Source organism: Cygnus atratus, chromosome 1 (genome assembly GCF_013377495.2).
Source record: "Cygnus atratus isolate AKBS03 ecotype Queensland, Australia chromosome 1, CAtr_DNAZoo_HiC_assembly, whole genome shotgun sequence".
Taxonomy (NCBI): domain Eukaryota; kingdom Metazoa; phylum Chordata; class Aves; order Anseriformes; family Anatidae; genus Cygnus; species Cygnus atratus.
Window position 1 is genome coordinate 566124 of NC_066362.1, and position 21947 is coordinate 588070.

Consider the following 21947-nt stretch of genomic DNA (forward strand, 5'->3'; position numbering starts at 1 on the left):
AAGCCAAGGCACACATGGAACATAGCTTGGCAAGGGATGCAAAAAATAACAAGAAGGGATTCTGTAGGTACATTGTCCAGAAAAGAGAGGACAAGGAGAGTGTACCCCCTCTAATAAATGGGAAGGGAGAACTGGTAACGACTGACATGGAGAAGGCTGAGGTACTCAGCAGGTACTCTTTGCCTCGGTCTTCACTGCCAGTCAGACTTCCCACATCTCTCATTTTCCTGAATGAGGGATGGGGGAGCAAAGTCCCACCCACTGTAAGCAAAAGAGGTTCGAGGCCACCTGGTGTAACTGAACAGGTACAAGTCCATGGGGTCTGACGACAGGCATCCCAGAGTCCTGAGGGAACTGGATGATGAGTTGCCAAGCCTCTCTCCATCATATTTGAAAAGTCATGGCAGTCTGGTGAAGTCCTCAGTGACTGGAAAAGGGAAACATCGCTCCCATTTTCAAGAAGGGTAGAAGGGAGAACCCAAGGAGCTACAGATCGGTGACCCTCACCTCTCTGCTTGGGAAGATCCTCCTGGAGGCATTGTCAAAGCACATGCAGGACAAGAAGGTGATCTGAGACAGCCAGCATGGCTTCCCCAAGGGCAAATCATGCGTGATCCATCTGGTGGCCTTCTGTGATGGAGTGACTGTATCAGTTGACAAGGGAAGACTGACCGATGTTCTCTACCTGGTGTCCCTCAGGAGTCTGTCATGGGACTGGTGCTTTTCAATATCTTCATCAACAACATAGACACTGGGATCGAGTGCACCCTCAGCAAGTTTTCAGATGACACCCAGCTGAGTGGTGCGATTGATACAACAGAATGAAGGGATGGCATCCAAAGGGACCTGGAAAAGCTTGAGAAGTGGGCCCACGTGAACCTAATGAGGTTCAGCAAGTCCAAGTGCAAGGTGCTACACCTGGGTCAGGGCAATCCTGGACATGAGTACAGACTGGGAGAACTCATTGAGAGCAACCCTGCAGAGAAGGACTTGGTGGTTCTGGTGGATGAAAAGTTCGACATGAGCCAGCAGTGTGTGCCTGCAGCCCAGAAGGCCAACTGCATCCTGGACTGCATTAAAAGAGGGGTGGGCAGCAGGTGGAGGGAGGGGATTGTGTCCCTCTCTGTCCCCTCTGGAGTCCTGCATCCAGGTCTGGGGCCCCCAGCACAAGAAGGATGTGGGGCTGTTAGAGCAAGTCCAGAGGAGGGCCACAAGGTTGATCAGAGGGGTGGAGCACCTCTCCTGTGAAGAAAGGCTGAGAGAGCTGGGGATGTTCAGCCTGGAGAAGAGAAGGCTCTGGGGTGACCTTATTGACAGCTTTTCTATGTTTAAAGGGAGCTTATAAAAAGATGGAGAGCAACATTTTGCTCAGGCAGACAATGACAGAACAGGGTGGAATGGTTTTAAAGTAAAATAGGGGAGATAGAGGTTAGGAGGAAATTTTTCACTCAGAAGGTGGTGAGGCACTGGAACAGGTTGCCCAGAGAAGCTGTGGATGCCCCATCCCTGGAGGTGTTCAAGACCAGGTCAGATGAGGCCCTGGGCAGCCTGATCTAGTGGGTGGCATCCCTGCCTATGGCAGAGGGGTTGGAACTAGATGATCTTTAAGGTCCCTTCCAACCTGAGCCGTTCTGTGATTCTGTGATTCTCTGAATTTCCTTCTGACCCGTTCCTCTAGCCTGTCTAGGTCCTTTTGAGATGTCCAGCTAGTCACTGAACTTGACAGGGCTTTGGATATCATTTTCCAAAGTACTTCCCACCTCATATTAAAAAAAAATGCAGGAGAGATGCTTACAGTAGAGAAAAATATCAAGTGGGGAGCAGAGAGTAAAATGAATACTCATAGAAGCAGCTATGTAAAGTAATACCAAAAGTAATACTCATGCAGCAAAAATGCTTGTATTATCTAACTAACCTCCTCACCTTTCCTTCACTTGAAATATTTTGCTTGTAACTCATTAAAAGATCACATCAGGGACTGTAGGCTTTTGGGGCTTCTGGTAGCCCCAGAAGGTAGAACAACTAGAACTGTTCACAGTCAAAGCCAAGAACTTGCAGCAACCAGTGGCTTCACAGTCACATTCTCCTTTGGCCTGGCAGCCACTTTGCAAGCCTGCTCTTTGCAGAGCAAACTTTGAGCAAGTTGAGGATGAACACACTTTTCCAGTTTTATTTCCTGAAATATCTCTGAACTCGACACTGTAGTGCCTGTCCACTGGATGGTCAGCATATCCCAAAGACAAGCTCTAATGGTGCTAGACCGTGTACTGTAATAGGACATGGTAACAGAGCTCCATGCTGCATAAATTTCCTTGTTTCAGCTCTTGGCTATTCCCACGTGAGAAGTAGAAATAAGCATAAAGGCATAACTTTATTTTTTTTATTTTTTTTTATCCTCATGCTGTTAAGAATATGAGAATGTCTATACCAAGTCAAACCATGGCTCCATCTAGTGCAGGATCCTGTCTTAAGCATTGTCTATAAGCAGATGTCCAGGGAAAACAGGGTGATGATGTTTCTCTTGGATAACCACCCAGGAAGGGTGTCTTCAACTCAGAGATCGCTGTGTGCATAGTACCCCCACAAAAAATATCCTCCATGGCTTTGTCCAGTCTTTCTTTGAACCTGTTTCATGATTCCAGTTCATTATGCTACCATGGTATTAAAAGTCCTCAGAGAGTGCTCAGCAAAAATAGCACAGCTTTGATCACACAGCGATAGACTGAACAATGTGATGAGATGTAAAGTTCAATGCTCACTGGCCAAAATATTCCCTTTTTCTCCCAGCAGACTCCACATCTGCAAGCATTTGGTGAAATTGCTGATGTAATATAATGCATAGTTGCCAAAGCAATTTGAATGCTGGTGGACATTACAGAATAAACATTAGAGCCAAAACGCAGGTGGTCACCGTACTACTGTGCCAAGATGTGGCTTTCTGCCATCCTGAGCATTCTCTCTCACAAGCAGTTTTAAACCTTGACAACAGCTGAACTGTAACTGAAAAGAACACGGTATGGCAAGTAAATGGTTAGCATAGCAAAGCAGGTCTTGGTAAAGAACAGCAGACTCATGCAGAAGGCTAGAGCTGGACAAGTTGGTTAACTTGTGTACTCCCACCTCCTCAGTATTAGAGGTACCTGGAAAAGCTCTCAAGGTGTACCCAGGTCGAAAGTTAGTAGTAAGAATGGCAGAATCTGGCTTCCCTGGGTGCTTGCAATTCTTGCAATGCATAAGCTACATTTCTGGTAGACCCTGCTTCTGAATTCAGTCTAGCACATTTAAGCGTATGTAACCCCTCAGAAGGGGAGTGGGGAAGTGTGACACGAGAACAGCGAGCTTCAGAGTGCGAGAACCGCACATGGGAGACGGCACTGCCTGCTGCAAGTTACACAACCTGGTCGCACCCAGCTGTCTCACACATTGGCAGTTCAGTGTTGGTAGGTTCAATCAAGCAAGTGTTCAATTATGTCAGTGCTGTGTTGGTCTGGAGAGCATTCAGCTTGATTGGAGAGTATTGGACAAGACTGTCTGGTGGATTTAAAGCAATGTCAGATGTTTTGAGAGTCTGGCCACCCTTCTGTACTGAGTGAATGTGAACAAGGGGCCAAACTAGAAATGCTTGCACCAGGCAAAGAAAAGATGAAGTGGAAAGTCACCTTAGAAAGAAAGAGGGGTAGGGGGAAGAAAGGGATGTCATATACCCAAATTGTGGTGACTGCTGTACCCTGGATTCTCTGGAGAAGACCTCTCTGACTTCATTGTTCTTCTGTTTTTCCAGGTGAAGACGAGAAACTTGCTGCTTCTTTGCTAGATGGGAAGTTTCCCCGGAGCACATCGATGCAAGACACTGTTAGGGAAGGGCATGGGATTCCACCACCACCTCAAACAGCCCCACCCCCACCTCCTTCTCCATATTACTTTGACACAGGCCCCCCGCCATCCTTCTCACCACCTCCACCCCCAGGAAGAGCTTATGATACCATAAGATCAAGCTTTAAGCCAAGCCTGGAGGCTAAGCTCCACGGACTCCCACAGGTCATTAGCGCAGCTGAGATGTATGATCAGGCGAGGACTTCCATTCCTTATCCTGAAAGGCAGAAGAGGGCCCGATCCATGATAATCCTACAGGATTCCTCTCATCTTCCTGTGGAGCCAACAGAGATCCCCCGGCCTGGCCCATCCGCAACCCCTCCAGAGAAGCTAAAGAGGAAGGGGAGAGTGATTGACAACCCTTATGCCAACATGGGTCAGTTCAATGTCAGCCTCTTTGCTCCCACTAAGCCACAGAGGAAGAAGAGTCCTCTTGTTAAGCAGTTACAAGTAGAGGATGCACAGGAGCGAGCAGCACTGTCCATCACTGGAGGCTTTACAAGGGAGCCCTCTCCCACGCGCAGGAGCCACCGCCTGAGTGGTGTGGAATATCAGCACCACACAGGCATTGCTCAGGTTGAAGCCACAAGCATCCCCTTTGCCACTGCCATTGCTGGAGTCATGAAGGACAGAGACCGGCGTCTGGATGAGAAGCGGAAATCCACTGTCTTCCTCTCAGTTGGGGCCATCGAAGGAAGCCCCCCCAGCAGTGACATGCCATCCTTACAGCAGTCCAGGTCTATCGATGAGCGGTTGTTAGGAAGCCGAGATGTACTACTGCCTTCCCCTGTCTCAGCTTTAAAGCCATTAATTAGCAGCTCATCCTCAACGTTCATCCACCCCCTCACAGGAAAGCCCTTGGATCCAAACTCACCACTGGCGCTTGCGCTGGCCGCAAGGGAACGGGCCCTCTCAACTCAAGTCCCATCCCGGTCGCCCACCCCGATCCACAGCCCAGACTCAGACAGAGCAGCACCCCTGTTTGTGGACATCCAAACCAAAGAACCAGAGAGGGGGGAGTTGGAGAGTTTAGTGTCCCCTGCGTATTCACCTGGAGGCAAAGGGGCAATTGGAACGGACTCTGGGACTTTGGCCCCTACTAAGACCCCGTGGGGGACTCCGTCCACACTGAGAAAAGAAACTGAGGCAAGAGCAGAAACACCTGTGAAGGAGGAGAAAAAACAAGAAGACAAGAAGTCCATGATTATTAGTATAGTGGATACATCACAGCAGAAGACTGCTGGCCTTATCATGGTTCACGCCACAAGTAATGGCCAAGACGAGGTAGGACTTGAGGTAAAAGAGGAGAAACCAGCTGTCCCTGAAGCATGCACAGAGCCAGCAGAGTCTCCCAAAGTAGAGACCCAGCCCAGTCCCGTGGGGAAGCCACCAGTCAGTCCAGCCTCTGACAAGACACTGGGACAAGGGAGTTCAGAGGAAGAAGTGGAGCCCTACACGGTTACCCTCCCACCAGCTCAGTTGTCTTCAAGTGATGAAGAGACCAGGGAGGAGCTGGCCAAGATAGGGCTGGTGCCTCCACCAGATGAGTTTGCAAACGGGGTACTAGTCACCACCCCTGGCACACCAGTCAGCCACCTGGCTACGCCTAGCACGCCATCCATACCAGCGGCAGCAGTAGCACCTTCTACCACTGGCGGAACACCCTCAGGGAAGCCCTCTGATGCCCCCGTAGCCCCAGAGTCTGCTGCAGACTCAGGAGTGGAAGAGGTGGACACCAGAAGTTCAAGTGACCATCACCTGGAGACCACAAGCACCATCTCTACGGTCTCCAGCATGTCTACGTTGTCCTCAGAAAGCGGGGAGCCTACTGACACATACACTTCCTTTGCGGATGGACAAACTTTTATACTCGAGAAGCCACCAGTGCCTCCAAAGCCAAAACTCAAGTCCCAGCTCAGCAAGGGGCCGGTTACTTTCAGGGACCCACTTTTGAAGCAGTCTTCGGACAGCGAGCTCATCTCCCAGCAACATGCGGCCACTCTGGCATCAGCCAGCATTGGCCGGCCACGCTACCTCTTTCAGAGAAGGTCCAAGCTATGGGGGGACCCCATGGAGAGCAGGCCAATCCATGGGGCTGATGATGACAAGCCAACTGTGATCAGTGAGCTAAGTTCCCGACTACAGCAACTGAATAAGGATACACGATCACTGGGGGAGGAACCTGCCGGGTCCACGTTAGATCCCGGGAAGAAGTCACCGGTGGTCGCGGCACGGTAAGATGCTGGTCGCTGGTCGGGGAGGGGCTGGTGCAGGGCTTAGGCACCCAGAAAGATAGGGAGCTGCACAGGCAGGATATAACTGTGCTGAGTAATTCAGGATGTGTTTGAGGGGCATTTCAGAGATGTCAGGACTTCTCAGCTACACAGGGGAGAAAAAATGCCCAAGACAAACTTTCTCGAAGTTGGTGTGATTTGTTCATGGCTCCTCTCTAGTACGCACCACACACGTAGAGAGTGCTCACTGTTGTTTTTTCCCTTTAAATTGCCTTCCTGTTGTTTCATGTTCCTCCTCTGTCTTTATTCTATCGTTAAGCTGCTGTATTTAGTTGTGGGTTTCACTTCTAAATGTTTTCTCCTGAGCAATTAATAACAATGTATGTTTCTCCAGTGCTTTTCATTTCAAAGGATCTCCAAATGTTATCAGACTGCCTAGCAGAGCTCTGGTCAGTCACTGCCGTCACAAGGGTGGTCTGTGGTAGCCTTTAAAAAGGACACAGCAACCCCACACACGACATTTCTTGGCTGAGGTTCCAGGCATGAGCGAGTCTCACTGCGCCGCAGGGAGGGTTCTGTCAGGATGCAGCCGGGAGGTGACGTGCGGTGCTGCACAGGGCGCCCGGGCCGTGTCCTGCTGAGCCCAGCACCACGCCACTCGCAGCGCCACGCGGCACCTCCTCCCGCCAGCGAGCCGGGGAGTTCGCGCAGAGGTCTCTGCATAGCACCGAAATACAGATCCTCTCACCTCCTCGTCCTCGTGCAGACCCAGAGCTGCTCAGGGCCTGGTCAACCCATCAGGTCTAAAAAGGTCACGGTCCAGGTTACGGTGTGAATCCCCAGGACATCAGAAGCCTCCTTCTCATTCAAATTCATTCTCAGATTTCTTCATCCCTCAAGGCGCTCAGGAGCCACTGGCTCCCCTCTCCTACGCTGCAGCTGTGCCCATCGTGTTCTCCAGGCAGCACAGACCTCCCGTGTCAGCCTCCTCCCATGGCAGGCACCCCCTCGGCTGCCCCATCCCACTCACCAGCCCGCACACGGCGCTGCATTCAGACCTGCTGCCTCCGTGGAGGTGGTGGCCCCGTTGGCCATTGCTTTCACCCCAGCTCACCCACTGATCTAGGTGTAAAACTAAACTAAACCAAAAAACTCTAATTTAGAGTCTGAGATTTGAGACCAAACCCTCAGAAGGCATAGAAATTTAAAGATACAGCAGGAAGGGACACAAAGACACCAGTTGCACCCTGCCCTTCACACAAATGCCTTCCTGGTCACAAAGGCACAGTAAGCAGGTCCCACTGGCATCACAATGTCCAGGCCACCCAGATGCAGACACTTGGCAGGGTCAGCAAGGTGACAGACCAGCAGGGAGCTCTGAGCTAAGGGGAACCTGTCTTTTGAGATGTTTTATCTAACCAGAGCATCGCAGTGATGGATTACAAATCCATGTAGTGCTAACACAGCTGATGACATTTCAAACTGTAGCACGGGGGTAAAATGTCCTAACCTGACGTAGCCCCGCAGGAGCGCTCGTGTATCTGCATCCTCTGCCTGGCTTGTATCTCCCTGCTGGTGCCTGTGTTGGCAGTGCCAGCCTGGCTGCACTGATGATCCACCTCTGGGTAGGTGCCAACTTGTAGTTACGATCACAGAGTGGAATAAGATCTCTGGATCTTGCCCTGCTATGCTATTTTATCTCCTTGATGGATTCGGACTCAAATGCACATTACGGCCATTCCCTACAGACTGATGTCTGACGCATGGTCCCTCCTCCAAGCACTGCTCAGTTGGTCAACATGAGGTCCTGAGCTGAATGGCCTTAGTTCAATTGCATTTGTGGACCCTCTGAAATAAGGCATGCCATGCCTCATATTCCTAAAAATTGCTGACCATGCACATCTTCAGTGAAGCTAGTGAACTTGGATTATCATCTTTTAATGGTGACCGGGGTGGCACCTCAAACAGCTCACCCATACAGGACATTGTCCTTTTGCTGGGACCTGTCCTGGGGCACAGCTAGTCCTCCCTCACCTGATAGTGGTAGAGGGGCTGCTAGGTTGTGTGTCTTCAACCTCATTTGGTCTCCCAGAGGTGTCAGTGAAAAGCACCTGCAACTCCCTCATGGTGTCAGAACTCAGCAACCCCTCTACCTGTCCCCTTTCCGTTCCTGGCCTCCCCTGTCTGTCCAGATCACCAGGTACTGGTAAGCCTCTGTTCCCCGTGCAGCCACCCGGCACAAGTAACCCCCCAGTTCCCAGGGGGTGCCCCTTCACCATCCTCTGCCTCTCTCGAACGTCTCCCATCCTTCACGGCTGCAGGTCTCCCACCCATGTCCCAGCAGGCAGTGTGCCTCCCTGGTCCCCATCTCTCCCGGCGGCAGCAGGCCCCTGCCACAGCTCCTGCCCCGTGACGTGGTCTTGCTGCAATGCACCCTCTGTGTGGAGACCCCGTCCTCCTCCTCGCCAGCACCTGCTGCCCTGCCCTGCAGGGATATGCGTCCCTGCCTCCTGTCCTGTACCCACCCTGCCACCAAGTGTTTGGCATTTTTTGGCAGTCCTGCAGAGTTAAATATTTCTCATCTCTTTCTCTGAAAGTCATGGCCTTTCATCTCTGAAATTTTTATGCTCTTGGTTGGTGTCAAATTCTTAAAATATTTCCCAGGTAGTCAGCTGTAAATAGAATATTTAATGATGTCAGTCACTCTCTTCATTGTGAAAATTCCTCTCTTTTATGAAATTACTGTAAATTCAGAAAATAATGGAAAGAACAGTTAGATAAGCTTAAATTACCCATTTCAGGACACATTTTCCAGTCCCTGGGCTTGTCCTGAGAACGACAGTATTATCTAAATCTCCCACAACAGACACCCCTAAATACAGCAGTACTGCTATGGAGGGAGTGAGGTGGGACCATGCTGGCCCAATGCTGCTGTCAGCAGTGGTGGCCCTTGAGTATCCCTCCAGGGGCTGCGGGATGGGGCACCCCTTTGTCCAGGCATCCTGAAAGCCCAGGTGCTGCTGCAGCCAGAGCCCGTGTTCCAGCCCCTCTGCAGGGCATTTGGAGGACTGACGGGCCGTGGCCTGATTTGTGCTGCAGCTTTTTCAGTCATTCTCACATTTCACACTGCTCCAGAAACTGTTGTGAGCTGAACTGCGGCTCTTATCTAGAGCCAGAACGTGTCCCAGAGTTCCACAGGGCTTAGTGGGATGATGAGGGGCCCTTTGCAGGAAACCATTCGTGAGCTGCTGTCACTATCAGTGTCACTGCAGGGGCTTGAAGAGCTGCCGCGAGCAGGTGGAGCGGCTTGCTTGCAGTTGCAGGTTTCATGACTGGGATTCATTTCTAGCACATTAAATTCTGAATTTACAGTACTTACACCTGAGAGCAGGTAACCTCTTGTTGCACGCGCTGTCTGTAGCACAGGCACTGGTGCAGTTCTCTTGCAGAGGTCTGTGAGGGTCCTGGCTGGGGGCCTCCAGGAACAGAAGACAGAAACTGCTTTCTCCATGACTAACTCTGACTGTATCTCCTTCCAAGACAGTCTTCCCCAGGAGGACATTTGACAAGAGGGACTGAAAAAGAGGTCAAGAAATACTGAAAATGAGAACCTAAGGTCAGAGTTGAGGCAATCAATAGAGAAAATATATATTCCATCATCCCCAGTCGTCAGGCCCTGTGTGAATGGCCAGGGCTAAGCATGTTGAGGGAAGCTTTGTTGCACCCATGCACTGTGCTTTTAGTTTGCTACTGAAGCAGTAGCATGCCCACTTGCTCAGATTCAGCCTTCTGCACAGTGCTCACCAGGACACCATAGTTTGGCGGTGGCAGTGACAGCAGAGCGCAGGGACAACTTTCATTCACACTGTCTCGTGGGACTATGAGATGACCCATGAGCTGGGAACACACAAACTTTGCTCACCTGGGAGTTCCTCTGCCACTTACTTTAACAAAGCATGTCTACGAAGGCTGACACGAAGCCAGCAGCAGACATCTCCATGTTTAGCATGAATGTGATCCTTGAAGAGCCGGTGTCCCAAGACGCAATAGCCTTGTCTAAGCTGAGCTGCAGGAGAGTGACCAGATGCCATGGCATGTCTATGACTTGAACTGCCGAGCCCCCTGGGACAGAGCTAACACAGCAGCAGATGTCGTGCAGTTCTTCCACTGAGCAGGAGCAGTTGAAGGAACCTGCAGCTCAGAGCTGAAATGGATTCATTGTGTGACATCCATTATCACAATAAAGCTGACGTTAACTAATGAGAGGTGTACGTTTCTGATTAGTGATCCAGTGAGTCATAGCTAGCGATGAAAATGCCAGCTGAAGAACTGCATCCTAGTACCAGATGCTGAAATCATGCTCTTCAGGGTGACTCACGCATTCAATGTGCAGCATTCGAACGTGTGTTTAAGATGGCATTCCTGTTTAATGTCCCTTTGTTGTGTGACTGGCCGTGGCCATCCAGCCTCATCAGGGTTGTGTCATTTCTCATAGTGCGTAGTCACACTCAGATCTAAACCTCCCACCTCTGCTAACAGGTTTGCTAGGATGCTGATCAGCCAGACCATAAAGCTAAATGTGAGCTCACGTTGACTCAAGCCAGAAGCATGTGAAGTGTCAACACAGTTCCAGTTTTGGGCTCCAGCTAATTCAGCCAAGAATCTGGGTTAGAGGGTGTTTTGCAAAGGGTTTTTGTTTGATTGTTTGTTTATATTTAAGCAACAGCCGAACATGCCAAATGTATCATGTGAAGCACAATTTTAGATGCAAAACTGAGTTTTTCAGGTGCTGTTCTGGAAACCCACAACTGCTTTGTATTTCTACAGATCTGAAAGAGAGAGAGAAGAAAAATAAGCCCTTTAGGCATTTAGCTCCTAGGGTAAAGCTACCTCTTTCTATATAAACTCATCAATTAATTCTGTTTCAGTTAAATGGTGTAACATTTCTGGTGCAAGCTTTCAGCCGCTGCAGATACAACCCCCTGTTTCCTTGTAGGCTTTTTGTCTCTTCATGGCGTCTAAACTGATGCACAAATCAGATCTGAGCTTTTTCCAGTGGTCAAGGGAATTGTCCATGGAGAGCTGCTGAAAAGCTAGAGATTGTCACTCATGAGGCCAGCTGAGATCTGTGCTTCTCAGCCCCTTCCCCAGAGGGAGTTTGTGGCATATGGGAAGTTATTTGTGCTGCATTTAGGTTTTGCAGGAGGTGGCCTTTCCGATGAGAAATAGAGTCTCGTGCAGAGTGCAAGCATCAGACCCCGGCCTCAGGTGCTGGAAGGCTGCATCGCTCCAACAGGCTGGCAGCTGTGTCCTCTGACGAAGTAAAACAGGGTGCACCTCGGGCTGTCCTGTCTAGAGCAGCCTGACTGTTGATGCTCCCAAAGCCTGCTGTCCTCTGGAGACCCTGAGGCCCCAGCAGCATGCCCCCAAGCACCCCGCCTTTTCCCAATGTGCCAGGTGAAACCTGCAGCCACTGATGAGAAGGGCAAAACTGCAGTGCCGTGGTGGAGCCATGGTGGGACTCAGGTCTGTTTTCCTGCAGCAGCTTGCTTACAGATGCTTAATACATCTCTGCAGCTAACTATAAAAATGCATCCTTTGCTCCACGGACTCCGCATCCTCTGACGGTGGGAGAAAGGTGCTGCACATGGAGGCGTGCAGCAGCGGGACCAGCAGCTCTGCTGCGGGTGCACTCAGGCAGCTGGGGGCAGCTCTCCATGCTTCCTGGTGATGGCTCAGACCAGTGTGCACAAAGGTGCTGTTGGCTCCTTGACGACACGGCATTGTGCCAGCATTCACTGCAGGAGGCCAGGATGAGGATGTGGCACTCCTGCACGCAGTCCACCCCTCTGGGCTTTTCCACTTAGCCATGGGACTGCAGACAGCAAGGGGGTGGGGAAGCGCACTGTTTAGAGATAAGCTGAGGGAGGCCGGGCATTTGGAAAATATGGCAAGAGTTTCTATGAGCTACTGTGAAGAGCTAAATTCAGAGAACACCTGCCCCATAGGAACTCCCCCCTTGATCTTGAGTGGCACCGGCCTGGAACCAGTTCGATGCTTCCTGCCACTGGTGCATGGGTAGGGTCTGTTTTTGACATTGATGTGCATTGCCTACAAGGAGACAGGGGCTTTGTGGGTAGCAAGTCTCAGCATGTGTCCATATCACAGCAAGCACAGCTGGCTTCACCTCATCTGGTCACTAACATGTACTAATCACAGCTCATGCACTCATCACTCCTCCAAGTGAGTAGAAGAGCAAAGCGAGACTCTGACTCATGCTTGTCCAGAGTGAGATTTGGGGACAGCAGAGCAGGTGTTGGCTAGACCTCCATCAGCAGAGCTCTGGGTCCCACCAATACTGTGTCAGTGCTGAGATGGCTCGAAGAGAAGAATGGAAGAGTCACTCATGGCTGATAACAGCCCTGGGAAGGTCCCGTGATGCAGTTATTTGTCTCCCAGGTGCAGGAGAAGAGCTGTAAGGGATGTTCCTTTCAGGGGCCTTAGCAGACTAGATGTGCAAGTCATAGAAAAGGGGCTTTTCCTTTTTATGGAGAAAAATGAAGAGACACTCAAATTACAATTATTTTGTCAACACACAAGAGGAAAAGCAACTGTATGTAAAGAGGCCTGCATGCTAACTTAGAGCAGTTTTGCAGGAAATCTTCCGTGTTGACTTAAACTCCTAAGTGGAAGTTTAGGAAGAGATTGGCTTGGAGATTCCCAGAGACAACACAGGAGGAGACAAGTTGTCCTACAGCTACTGGCCCTAAATTTCGTTTTCCTAAAAAGAAGAGATGAGAAGAGGACAAAACAGGTTTACTGCAACAAGAGATTATTAACATTAGCTAAGGCGCATGCAGCTTTTCTGTCCATAAAGCTCTGACCCTGCCAGAAACTCACTGTTGTAAATGTTCACCAACGCAGGTTTTGCTGCCGATTCTCCCTATTCCACAAAGCAGCACAGGCAGGCAGGAGCCCAAGTCTGAACGACTTAGAATCCAGGTACATCACCAGCTGTAAAACTGCCCAAGAAAATGTTGCTGGAGGCTGAGATCCTCTTGTATGGAAAAGCATGAGAAGGAGAGTGCTCAAAGTGCATTTAGAAGTCCTCTTGCTCTTCTAGGTCACTCCTTGAGTGTAGCGAGTCCGTCACCGTGACACGGCCGGGACGCCTTCGCTGGTGGTGCCTGGCATTCCCAGGGGATAACCATGCTTCCTCCTCAGCACGCCATCCTGCCTGGGCGCTGCCTGTGTGCATTCGCTTCGGGTTGCGCAGGAGTGAGCTAGATCTCTGTCCCAGACAGCACAGGCTTCACTTGATGCTGGTGACCTGCACCAGCTACCAGCCAGTACTCTCCACCTGCAGTCCCTTGTTTGGCCAAGCAAATCCCATCTGGAAGACTATAACTGTCTTGCTTCCTTCTTCCCCATTGGAGTCTGGTGCAGGCATGAGAAATTCCTATGAATTTCTTTGCATTAGGAGTACAACCTGCAGAAAAAAAGGAAAAAAAAAAAAAAAGAGGAAAAAAAATGAATGAAACCAGAGATTATTTTTTTATGTTTGTATTCCCCATGCCAAACTGAAACATGGCGGGGACTTTCAGGAAATGAGAAGGGCCTGGCACTGCAGTGCGTGGAGGCAGCGAATCTCTGCTAGGAGGAGGTGGGCAATGCCGTCCAGATGAGCTGAGGCCGAGGGGTTTCGCAGTGCACAAGAAGACAGTCTAGGAAGTTTAATACCCGGGCAGAGGCTGCAAGGCCGTCCTTGCCCCTGCAAGGACATGTGCAAGCAGTGTGTCCCACCTCCTTACTGGATATCAAATGCTGTTTTTTTTTTTCCTCCAGAGCCTTTCCTGCCAGCTCAGGGCCAGTGCTTTGGCATAGCACAGACTCCTAGCAAAGCATTAACACAAACTTGTATACCAGAGAAACTGTGATTATCCCCTTTGGGAAACATTAACTCACTTGCAAGGCCCTAATAATACTCCATTGACCTCCAGTTGTAGCTGTTGTTCTCACAGTCATAAAAACAAAACACTTAACACAGATATTTGGTAAAGTCAGAAAAGATGTTGAACTATATTTGCCACTCTTTCTTGTTCTTGCTGTGGACCATTTTTTTCTCATGCATATGTTCTTTCCTTTCCCTCCTTCTCCTCCCCCTTCTGCTCTTCCCCAAATTTCTGCCCCATCCCATCCCTTTTCTCTTTCCCTTCCTCCCTTCTTCTTTTCTCAGCTGTTACAAATAGTACTGTTGAATTGTTCAGGCTTTGGCTGTTGAACTCATGCAATTATGACTGTCCCATTTCCCGTAGTAAACACACGAATGTACCCTCAGCAAGTGCGGAAACCACCTGAACGTACCTGGCCCCAGAAGCCCCATTGGCGGTTCCCTGGGCCCCCCACCCAGGAGCGACCCCCCGGAGCTGCTGGGTTTCGGTCACACTGAGCCCAGCGGCCGGGGGCCCGCTGCCCCACTGCCCCACGCCCCAGCCACTGCCCCTGGGCCCGCACGGCCTGGCCAGGCCGCGGCCGTGTGCCAACATCTGTTCACTCTGTGTTGTTGCTGCGCCCGGACCGGAGCTAACATTCTCTCTCATTGCTCTCTTCCTGCTCTCACATCTGCATGTCTGCGCTGCTCTGTCTAGAACCGCCTCTGGCCTCAGGAGGGTGGGCGAGTTGTGTAAGTGAGCATGTTCTCATCTCATAGCAAACTCATGTCGTTCCCCGCGCCGCCCGCCAGTCCCGCTCCCCGCTCCCGTGCCCGGGCGGCCGAGGGCAGGGAGCGATGCCCACTCTGCCTCGTGAGTGTCCGCCCGCCCATCCTCGTGTGCCCCGTAGCATGTCCGTGTCCCCGTGTCGTGGCGTTGTGTGCTGCTGCCTCCTGGGCGACAACTGAGGAAATTCCCTCGGGCTGTGATGGCACCCGTCCCGTGGCTGGATGAGACCACGTGCCCCAGCCAGCCAGGGCCAGGCCAGGCCCCTGCAGCACAGTCCGCGAGGCCTGGGGACGGATGCCGGCAAAGGGCTGAGCCAGCCGCCCCCAGGGAGCAGGCTCCTTGCCGAGCCCCTGGCAGCTGCCCTGTGCTCAGAGGTGCCCTAGGCCTCACCCTTGCTGCCGGTCACCTCCTGGAGCAGTAGCCTGATGAGACAGAGCAAGCAGCCTTTTATGCTCTTTCTATGTCCAAAATCGTGTGGAGACCCCAGGCTTGAGCCCAGCTGATGGGCAGTGAAGGGTAGGCCTGGAAGGGGACAGTGCTGCCTTCTGGCAGCTCCAGCCTGGTGGCCCACAGCCGGTGACATGCAGTGCCCCAGGGAAACCGCTGCTGGCACAGACTTAAACCACAGATCAAGGTTTACCTGGGACTGCTGCGGGGAAATCACACAACAGAAAGCTGCCTCCCTTCTCCCAAAGTGGTTAATGGCTGCTGGAGAAGTCCTCGCTGGCACAGCACTTGGCACATGTCCCCAGCAGGTCTCAGCTGCCACCGGTGCTGCTGTCGGTCCTTGCAAGCCCCTGGCTGGCCAGCTGTGTGTACTCACCTGGCGGCAGGCCCCCTTTGCCTCCCTCCTCCCCAGGAAGATGGCCTGCGGGCCTGCAGGGGCTCTGCAGGGCTCGAGCTGTGGCACATGTTCCCAATCCAGGCTGCCCACCAAGTGAATTTCCCCAGTGTGCATGGCCAGCTGTGTGGTCTTGGTTGTGCTTCTTCCGTGTTTGTCTGTCTGTCCTGTTTTTTTTTACCCGTAGTGTGTATGAAACTAGCTACCTACACCTGTGTTGCTTCCACGTGTGAAGGCAAACCCAGAGCATACCCAGAGCTCTGGACAGTCTCATGTTTTATTTTACTTGTCATTTTCTGCCAATTGCTGAATTTCCGAGTCTGCATCCCCTTTCCGGTGTCCAGCTGGACAGGGCCAGTCCCTGGGAGAGCAGAATGGCAGCACACTAGGACACTCCTCTTGCCAGATGCCATACACCACCGCTGGGCTGTTGGTTTCTCCTGTACCGCTTTCCAGACAGCCGCGTGGATGCCATCCGCAGGGACCAGGTCTGCTCCACTCCTGGGCTGTGTCACACAGCCGCTTTAAGCAGAGGTGTGGGAAACTCAGGTGCCATCTGGCCCAGGGCAGTCCTGGTGGGGAGAGGTGGTGGAGCCCGTAGGTACAGCTGGAGATGGGGCACTGTTCTGGCTAGAGCTGGGCAGAAAGTCGCGCCCCCGTTTGGCACATAAATCTTGCTTTGTTTGCCTCTGGTCAGCGGTGGGAGGGTCCTGCTCATGTCATTGCATATGCCCATGTCTTCATGCATTCTGTCCTGTTGCTGGTATCACAGAGCGTCTGAGTGTTGGGAGTGCTGCACCCAGGGGGAGCCTGTCCCCCCGTCACTGCTGCGGGCACTTGGGCTCGTCCCTCAGCTCTGTGCTGCGTGCAGCAGGACGGGGCCAATTTAGAGGCTGCCCGGACCTGTCTTCTGCCCCCCACCCTGTGGGGACGCTGCCCAGCGGTCCCAGCACAGCACCGGCTCGTCAGACAGCATTAACATGATTATCACTGTTTGAAACGAACGGGAGCCAATTCCATCCTCGTTCAGCTGAGCAGGCATTTCAGACAATGCTCCCAGCCTGCACCCGTCCGTTTGGGCTCAGCCAGCACTGCTCCCGTCCAGCCCCAGCTGGCTGAGTGTCCCCGTCACTTCATGTTCCTGCTCTGCTGCACAACCCCATTGACATGACAGCTTCGGACACCACTTCGCCCGAGCCCAGCATCCCGCTGAGCGCCGAGTGCAGCCGGGACAGGGAACGGGCGCTGCAGAGGGGCTGCGGCACAGCAGCAGGCAGCGGGGGGAGGCCATGGCCAAACAGGGCTGTGTTAGCACGAGCAGGAGGGGTGGGCAGCAGGCACCGACTGCACAGGGACTTTAGGGAGTGGTGTTATTCCCAATTATGGTGCAAAAAATGTCAGCTGGTGTCTTTGTCCAAAGTGACCGGTGATAAAACTGGATGTGTAATCCACCCTGTTTTTTCACAGGTGCCTGCTTAGCTGAGCACCTTTAATATTTTCCTAGCTCAAGTTTTTGCATTTAATTTCCTGGAAAGGAGGGGGTGGTGTAAAACCAGGATATTTTTAGGCTGCACTGAGGAGACTCATTTCTACACCACTTCTAAGGCATGATCAGTTCAGGCGCAGAAGTGCTTGCTGCTGGCTGGAGGCATGTCGTTAGCTCTGTGTACGTAACGATGTCCTGCAACCCTGTAAATTAACCTTCTGTGTCATCAAATTTCAAACACTCCTGGGCCAACTTTCCCACTCGTCAGTCCCATCAGGGTCAGTCATTTTCTGCAAACTAGTAGCTTTCCCGTGTGACACAGCTCCTCACCTGATCAGAAAGCTCTAGCCCTGCCTTTCTGTGCAGGTGGCTGAGGTCAGGCCTGGAGACGTGCCCAGCGCTGACGCTGGCGATCGGTGGCACCAGGCAGGAAGAGGAGCCCGAGCCCAGGGCAGGTTGTAGCTGTCAGTGAGGTGCACAAGAGCTGGGTCTGCATGAAAGCATCAAAACAGCTCCGCTGCAGTCTCTGGGCCCAGCCAGCTGAGAACGAGCCTCACCATTCCGTGCCAGCACTTGAGCGCACTGAAACAGGCTGGGACTGCAGTGCCTGGGGCAGCGCTGGCTGCCAGCAGACAGGGTGAGCGTGGAAGGTGGCAGTGCCTGCAGGGCTTGGTTTGGCCTGCAGGTGTCTGCAACTGGTGCTGACGGAGAGGGGAAGGCTCTGTCTTGGCTCTCAGGGCTCAGCACTGGGAATTAGGAAGAGAAAAACAACACAGAAGTGCCCTTCGTCCTCTGATCTGAGACCAGCAGGAGCAATAAATATGAAGAGCCCTGGGTCCTTCTTTTCCAGTCACTTTTTCAACTAGGAACTCACTTCTGAGGCGTTAGGTGCTATGAGGGTCATGTTAGATGATCTCTGTGCAAGAGATCTCTGTGCAATGCCCCAAGTCAGCCAGCTGCCAGTGGCCTGCACCATGCCATGATCTGCGCAGAGCCTGCTGAGCACAGACACTGGCCAAGGTCAGACTCCTGTGACTGGGAGCCAGGAGCTCAGCAGAGGGTAGGACAGGCAGTTCTGGCTCAGGAGACAGCTCCTGATGAAGTTTGTAGGACACTGTAGTGAGCTGGGAAGAGCAGGTGAAGGAAGGACAACTAGTGTTTTGGGGTCATGTGAAAATGTTCTAACAGGGAACGGCCAGAATGGTTACTGTCTTGGCTGCAGGAGTTTGATCAGAGAAAGAAGAGGGAAATACATGGAGAGAGAAAAAGTGGGTTTGAAACAGGAAGGAGACGTTTACACTGAGAAGCCACAAAAGGGCATATGCGTCAAGGGTTTTCATGGCTCTGTTTCATTGGGATAATGTCTTATAAACAGTTTGGGAGAGCAAAAATAAATAAATCAATAAACCCAGCAAAAGTGAAATTTGCTTTCATCTGACCATGACCGAGGCTGGTAAGGGATCTCTCTCTCCATAAGGAAGGCAGTTCATTTGTGGAGAGATCGGGGGCAGTGGACGGTTCATCTTGACTCATAGGTGAGTCTCATCCTTTGACATTTTGCCAGTTCAGGGCTCAGTCTTCAGCTGCACCTTGCACTTCATCAAAGCCCAAAGCCTCAGCGCAGCAACTTCATCCTTCTGTTATCCAGGTGCCAAGCAGGTGTCCTGACTTGTCCACGCCGTTCCCTTCATCAGCTCAAGGAAACATCATAAGTTCTTAGCTCTTTTTCCATCAGAAGCACATCTGCAGGGGTGTCCTATTCCCACATGAAGGGCCATGTATAGTGTGATGAAGAGCAAAAGATCATTATGACATGGTAAATGAGGAGTAGCAGGCTCAGCTGCTTCATCAGTGATACCCATTGCTCAGTTTTTGTTTTGTCCTCACATAGTGAGGTACTGGCTTAAAACAGTGACACAGTAGCTTTCTGGAGAAGATTTTCATACTCTATTAAAGTGATATACAAGAATCCAGAAAAACATTTGTTACCACTAGCACAGCTTCCACCAGGCCAGTCTTACGTGCTCCTCGGGTGGAGAGCCTCAGGCCTCTGCTCTTTGTCTCAATGCTAGCAGGAATTTCCCAGAAGCGCACCCAGGTCTGAGTGCTGTGCTTTGAAGGCATCCAGGGCTTCCCCTGCTGCTTCAGTCAGGTCTGCATCACCTACAAACCTGACACGTGTGCCTTATTTTCCATTCGTGTCTGCTTGCCTTTAACTTCCATGGATTTGTTCGTTTTCCTGTCCCCGCTGAGTGTTTCGTACTTGGTGCTTTCTGTACCTGACAGTGTTCCCTGACTGCGGGCAAGTCGCTCCGTGCTTTTCCTCTTCAGTGCACCAGGCCAGCAGCTGGCCATGCAGAGCAGCCTCCAGGCTTGAATCACACTGCCCAGGTCTGCTGTGACGGGTGTTCTCCTGGCCGCTGACTGCAGTGCTCCCAGGCTGCTCCCAGAAAGTCTGCCTGGTGCTGCCCACGCTGTGCCACCCTGGCAGCTCAGCCCAGCAGTAGTGTAGGGGTTACTGCCATGGCGTGCAAGAAGTCATGGCTTAAGTGGCTTTCACTATATGCTTCTCTGAGAGAAAAAAACAATTTGCAAAAGTAGTTGTATACTTCGTTGTACTGCTTTCTTCCACTGGTCGCTCCCATGCTTGTGGAGCACTGAGCTTCTGGCCACATGCACTGCTGCCCTGTAGTCATGTGATTATGAGCCTTGCCAGTCCTTCATGATCTGGCATTAGGGTTTATAAACAACTTCCATTGTTCAAGTGAGTTTGTCTTGCTGAACACCTGAATAGCAGCATAGAGCTGGCCTGATTCACTTGGTTAGTTGCTACACGTTCACTACTTGCTGCTTAAGCTATAGAAATCAGTTTTTCCATCTCTTTTTTGTCCCCAGAGTCAAGGGAGATGCTGAATCTGTGCTAGTTCTAGGACTTCTTTTCAGCTCTGGAAATAAGTAGAAGAAAGTCCAGTCCTGAGCAGACTGAGGAAATCCAGAACTTGATGTCTTAGATTTAGAAACTCAAATCTCTCCCCTCCTTTCCTTGCAAGAAGAAAAGGTTTTCATTGTACAGTGGTGTGACATGGATGGAGGACACACTGGCTCTAAACAGTCCCCCGTGCAGAGAGGTGTCAGTGTTGCACGTGCCTTGGTTCAGGGAGGTTTGTCCTCTGTAGGCCACTTCATTGCCTTGCATGTCTTCCACTTCTTCAGTGCTGGCAGTTCTGCACTCGTTTGGAAACTGAAGTCTTCATACACAGCCTGCATGACTGCTGAGGACCTCCAGCAGTGCAGTGAGAGACCCCTTGGGCTCCTCTGCATTTCCCTCTCCAGACAGAAAGCTGCAAGTGGATTGTTTGTGTCGACTTGTCAATGGTGAGATACCGTGATGGGACTTGAGCTAAATGCAGCGTGCTTCGACTCTGGACGCGTGGCTCAAGGGAGCTGTGTTTGTTCCACATTCACAGCCCCTAAGGAAGGCCACTCTCTTGGGCAGGCACGTGTGTGTTCTCCTGCCAGCTGCCCATGTCTCAGGAGCAAAGCCAGCAGCCCCTGCTCCAGGCTGTGGTTCAGGAGCTGGGCATCAGAAGCACAGGAGATGGATTATTAAAACTGAGGAATTATTTCAGAGTAAGAAGTAAGACTTTGGTCTTGATGTGTTTTACAGAGGAGAAAAAATAGAAATGAAGAGTTGGGGTAGCTTGTCATTGTGGAAAAAGGTTAATTGCAGAGATTCAGTATTTTCTAGTAGGGTCCCATTTAACATTAGTAACAAAGTTACTAATTATATGAAAACCACAGTAATTAATGAGAATTCATGATTTACAGAAAACATGGAAGTATGGGAGACATTGAACTTAGAGAGGACAGTGAAGAACTAGAGGGAAACTAGCCAAGCTAGGTGAGTGAATTGTGTGATAGCAAAGGAAGTTCACTGTTAATAAATGTAAAGAAATGGGCAGCTGAGTGCAAAAGCTAAATTCTGCAGGTCAAAGAGCTCAGTCCCCAGCCATGAATTTTGTCCACCTGGTGTTGGCAATGTTCCTGATGCCTCCAGTGTTCTCTGTACCACAGGCAGCAAGAAGTGAAAGCTGATACTGAAATGGTGCAGGCTGGTAGGGACAGTGAGGTATTGATGGTGGTGCAGGACTACACTGCTGTTTGCTTGCTGTGTGTGCACCAGTGAAAGCTGAGGACAGTGTCTGGAAGATCTGTTGGAAGCTCAAGTGCTCTCTGCATAAATCCTCATAGAGGCTTCTTGTAAAACCTTGTGGAGGGTTCTTCCACTGGGCAGCTGTGGCAGAAAGAAATAATCATCTGTAGCAGTGAGCTGATGTGATCATCACTTTCTCATCGGGACATCTGCTGCTGGCTGCCCACAGGTGTGGGTCTCCCACCATCTGCATTCACAGAATCACGGAATGGTTGAGGTTGGAAGGGACCTCTGGAGATCGTCCCACCCCTGCTCAGGCAGGGCCACCTCGAGCAGCACACCCAGGACATTTTCAGGTTTTTACTGCCTCCAGGGATGGAGACTCCACACACCCTCTGGGCAACCTGTGCCTGCCAGTGTTTGACCACCCTCACAGTAAAAAAGTGATTTCTTGTCTTCAGATGGAATTTCCTATATTTAACTGTGCCCATTGCTGCTTGTCCTGTCACTGGGCACCACTGAGAAGAGCCTGGTTCTATCTTTTCTCCTCCCTTCCATCATGTAGTTAGACAGTGATGAGATTCCCCCTGAACCTTCTGCAGGCTGAACAGTCCCAGCTCTCCCAGTCTGTGCTTCTGTG

General features: G+C 51.3%; 1 protein-coding gene across 1 annotated transcript in view; it reads left to right on the plus strand.

The window, feature by feature from the left end:
* The window catches only part of SHANK3 (SH3 and multiple ankyrin repeat domains 3), a 353875-nt gene that overhangs the window by 322558 nt on the left and 9370 nt on the right, over positions 1-21947 (plus strand). Inside the window, exon 20 of the mRNA XM_035569314.2 lies at positions 3782-6107. Coding sequence (XP_035425207.2) covers positions 3782-6107 — 2326 coding nt within the window. The remainder of the gene's footprint in view (positions 1-3781; positions 6108-21947) is intronic.